This window comes from Ascaphus truei, chromosome 1 (genome assembly GCF_040206685.1).
Source record: "Ascaphus truei isolate aAscTru1 chromosome 1, aAscTru1.hap1, whole genome shotgun sequence".
Taxonomy (NCBI): Eukaryota; Metazoa; Chordata; class Amphibia; order Anura; family Ascaphidae; genus Ascaphus; species Ascaphus truei.
The window spans coordinates 1486805-1489303 of NC_134483.1; the positions used below are offsets into that span (position 1 = coordinate 1486805).

Below are 2499 nucleotides of genomic sequence, written 5' to 3' on the forward strand. Positions count from 1 at the left end.
CTTCATTGAGCACTTTTATTGTACATGGGTAGAATGAAGGGTTAAAACAGCCGAGCTCACTGCTGGAATGTGTTGCATTATTAGTAATGGATAAAATGGTTACATTCTTTCCCTCCGTGTTTGGTTTACAGATCATATATTTTGTTATTGACGATGTCACTCGCTATCTCTGGAAAGAAACAAAGCAACAAGTAACCTGTTCTCTGATTATGTCCGTGTTCTGAAATGTTATTATCTGGTTTTCAATGCAAGGAACAAAAGGTGAAAGGTCAAAACATTAAAACCCACATCTCTTTGGACATCTTAATTCCTCCCCCTCCCCCCCCCCCCACATAGTGACATACACAGATACATGAGTATATAATCCTGGCTCCTCTGCTTGGAGAGAACATTATCTCTCCTTGAGCCTCAGAGACATTGTTACCCTGTGAGACATCATCCACAAGGAACACGCAAAGATGAACAGGATTGAGCTGTTTGACGATCCAAACTTTAAGGGTATCAACGGCGCCATCTCTGTACGTGAGAGTACCCCAGACCTGACAGTGCACAGTTTTATGAATAGAGCCTCATCCATGCGAGTCACTGGGGACCCCTGGATAGTCTTCACAGAGATAAACTATGGAGGGGACTTTGAAATGTACGAGGAAGGAAAACATGCCGTTATCCCTGAATTCCATAACAAAATCGCCTCTGTGAAGGTCATTAGAGGTGGCCTGTCTACCCCCAAGATCAATCTGTATGTGGACAAGGACTATAAGGGTGCCATGACCACCCTGCTGGACGCACAGCCCATAATATCATCGTCAGGCATGGATAACAAGATCTCATCTCACAAAGTGGAATCAGGAGCCTGGATCCTGTATGACAAGGAACATTACCAAGGAAATATGATGGCTGCGGTGGCTGGAGATAGCGTACCAAACTACGCTACTATTCAATGGGATGACAAGTTGAAATCTCTGAAGCCCTTCACGTCATAATAAAGAGATGTCCCAGTGCATGAGCAGCCAACACAAAGCCTCCAGATCCCTGCACACTCCTCTCTCTGCTCCCAGGGAATGGCAGGGAAAGCACCGAGCACACCGCCAGCCTGTCCTGCCTGATCCCTGCACACTTTGCTCCCAGGGAATGGCAGGGAAAGCACCGAGCACACCGCCAGCCTGTCCTGCCTGATCCCTGCACACTCTGCTCCCAGGGACTGGCAGGGAAAGCACCGAGCACACCGCCAGCCTGTCCTTAATGATTCATGCTTTATACCCTATACCTCCTGTATAATCAGAAGCTTTCCCCCTTTCCTGCAAGCTGTGATGAGAACCCATCTGAAGAAGCCTGTGCTTTCCCCCCGCACCCCTGTCCTGTTTCTCCTGTGTGAGAGACCCTGGGATCTGAGACTTGGAAACACCATGTGTGGGACCTGTACTGCCGCAGGACCGGGCAGGGAAGAGGGGACACTAAGTGACCACTAAAGAGGAGCTGCTGGTGATGGGCTCAGGCTGAAGATTGGGAAGCCCCTGAAACCCTCTTATTCTCCCACTGCCCCCCCCCCCCGCTTATCTGCTAATTCTGCTGTAATCATACAGTAATAATAAACCTTTCTGAGAGCAGTGACGTCTCCCTGTGTCTCTGGGTGTAAGTACAGTTGTGTGTGTGTGTGTGTGTGTGTATGTGAGCGTTTGTGTGTGTGCGTGTGCGTGTGCGTGTGCGTGTGCGTGTGTATATATGTGTGTGTATATGTGTGTGTATATGTGTGTGACATTGTGTGTGGCAGTGTGTGTATAAGAATTAATGTGTGAATATATGGAACACCAGCATTATGAGTTGTATTAGGAAATGTATTAATCTAGCAGCAAAATAGATAGTAAGGTATCTGGGTATATATACCTGTGTATAGTGTATAAAGGGCTACTTCTGCAGTCTCCTTATATAGGGGGAATGTAATCATTGATAATATTTACATGTTTATTTTATGCAATCAGAACAATATATTTATTTTCTATAGGTGCAACTAAACACATCTGAAATTAAATATGTAAGTGTGTATATAGCCCCATTCCTCACTGCCCGATAATTCCCCCCACTCATTCTGTGGTTATAGTATCTGCGTTGGAAGGACTCTCATATGTAACCCCCGTTACATAATCATAAACAACCTATAATATGGTACAGTACCGTACAATACAAGTACAGGAAAATAACATATATATACAGGACCAATACATTACCACACATCAACAGGACCAATACATTACCATATAAATACACAGGACTAATACATTGCCATACATCTAGGGGACCAATACATTTCCATACATCTACGGGATCAGTACATTGCCATACATATACAGGACCAATATATTATCATATCTACAGGACCAATACATTACCATACATCTACAGGACCAATACATTACCATACATCTACAGGACCATACATTACCATACATCTACAGGACCATACATTACCATATATATACAGGACCAATACATTACCATACA

At 44.4% G+C, this 2499-nt stretch overlaps 1 protein-coding gene across 1 annotated transcript; it reads left to right on the forward strand.

Moving 5' to 3' along the window:
* The first annotated feature begins 458 nt into the window (after positions 1-458).
* LOC142470916 (epidermal differentiation-specific protein-like) lies at positions 459-983 on the forward strand. Its single transcript, XM_075577727.1, has one exon. The coding sequence runs from the start codon at positions 459-461 to the stop codon at positions 981-983; it is 525 nt and encodes a 174-aa protein (XP_075433842.1).
* Positions 984-2499: the final 1516 nt, after the last annotated feature.

Coding starts and splice junctions, on each gene's coding strand:
- LOC142470916 (XM_075577727.1), top strand. CDS start 459: ATGAACAGGATTGAGCTGTTTGACGATCCAAACTTTAAGGGTATCAAC.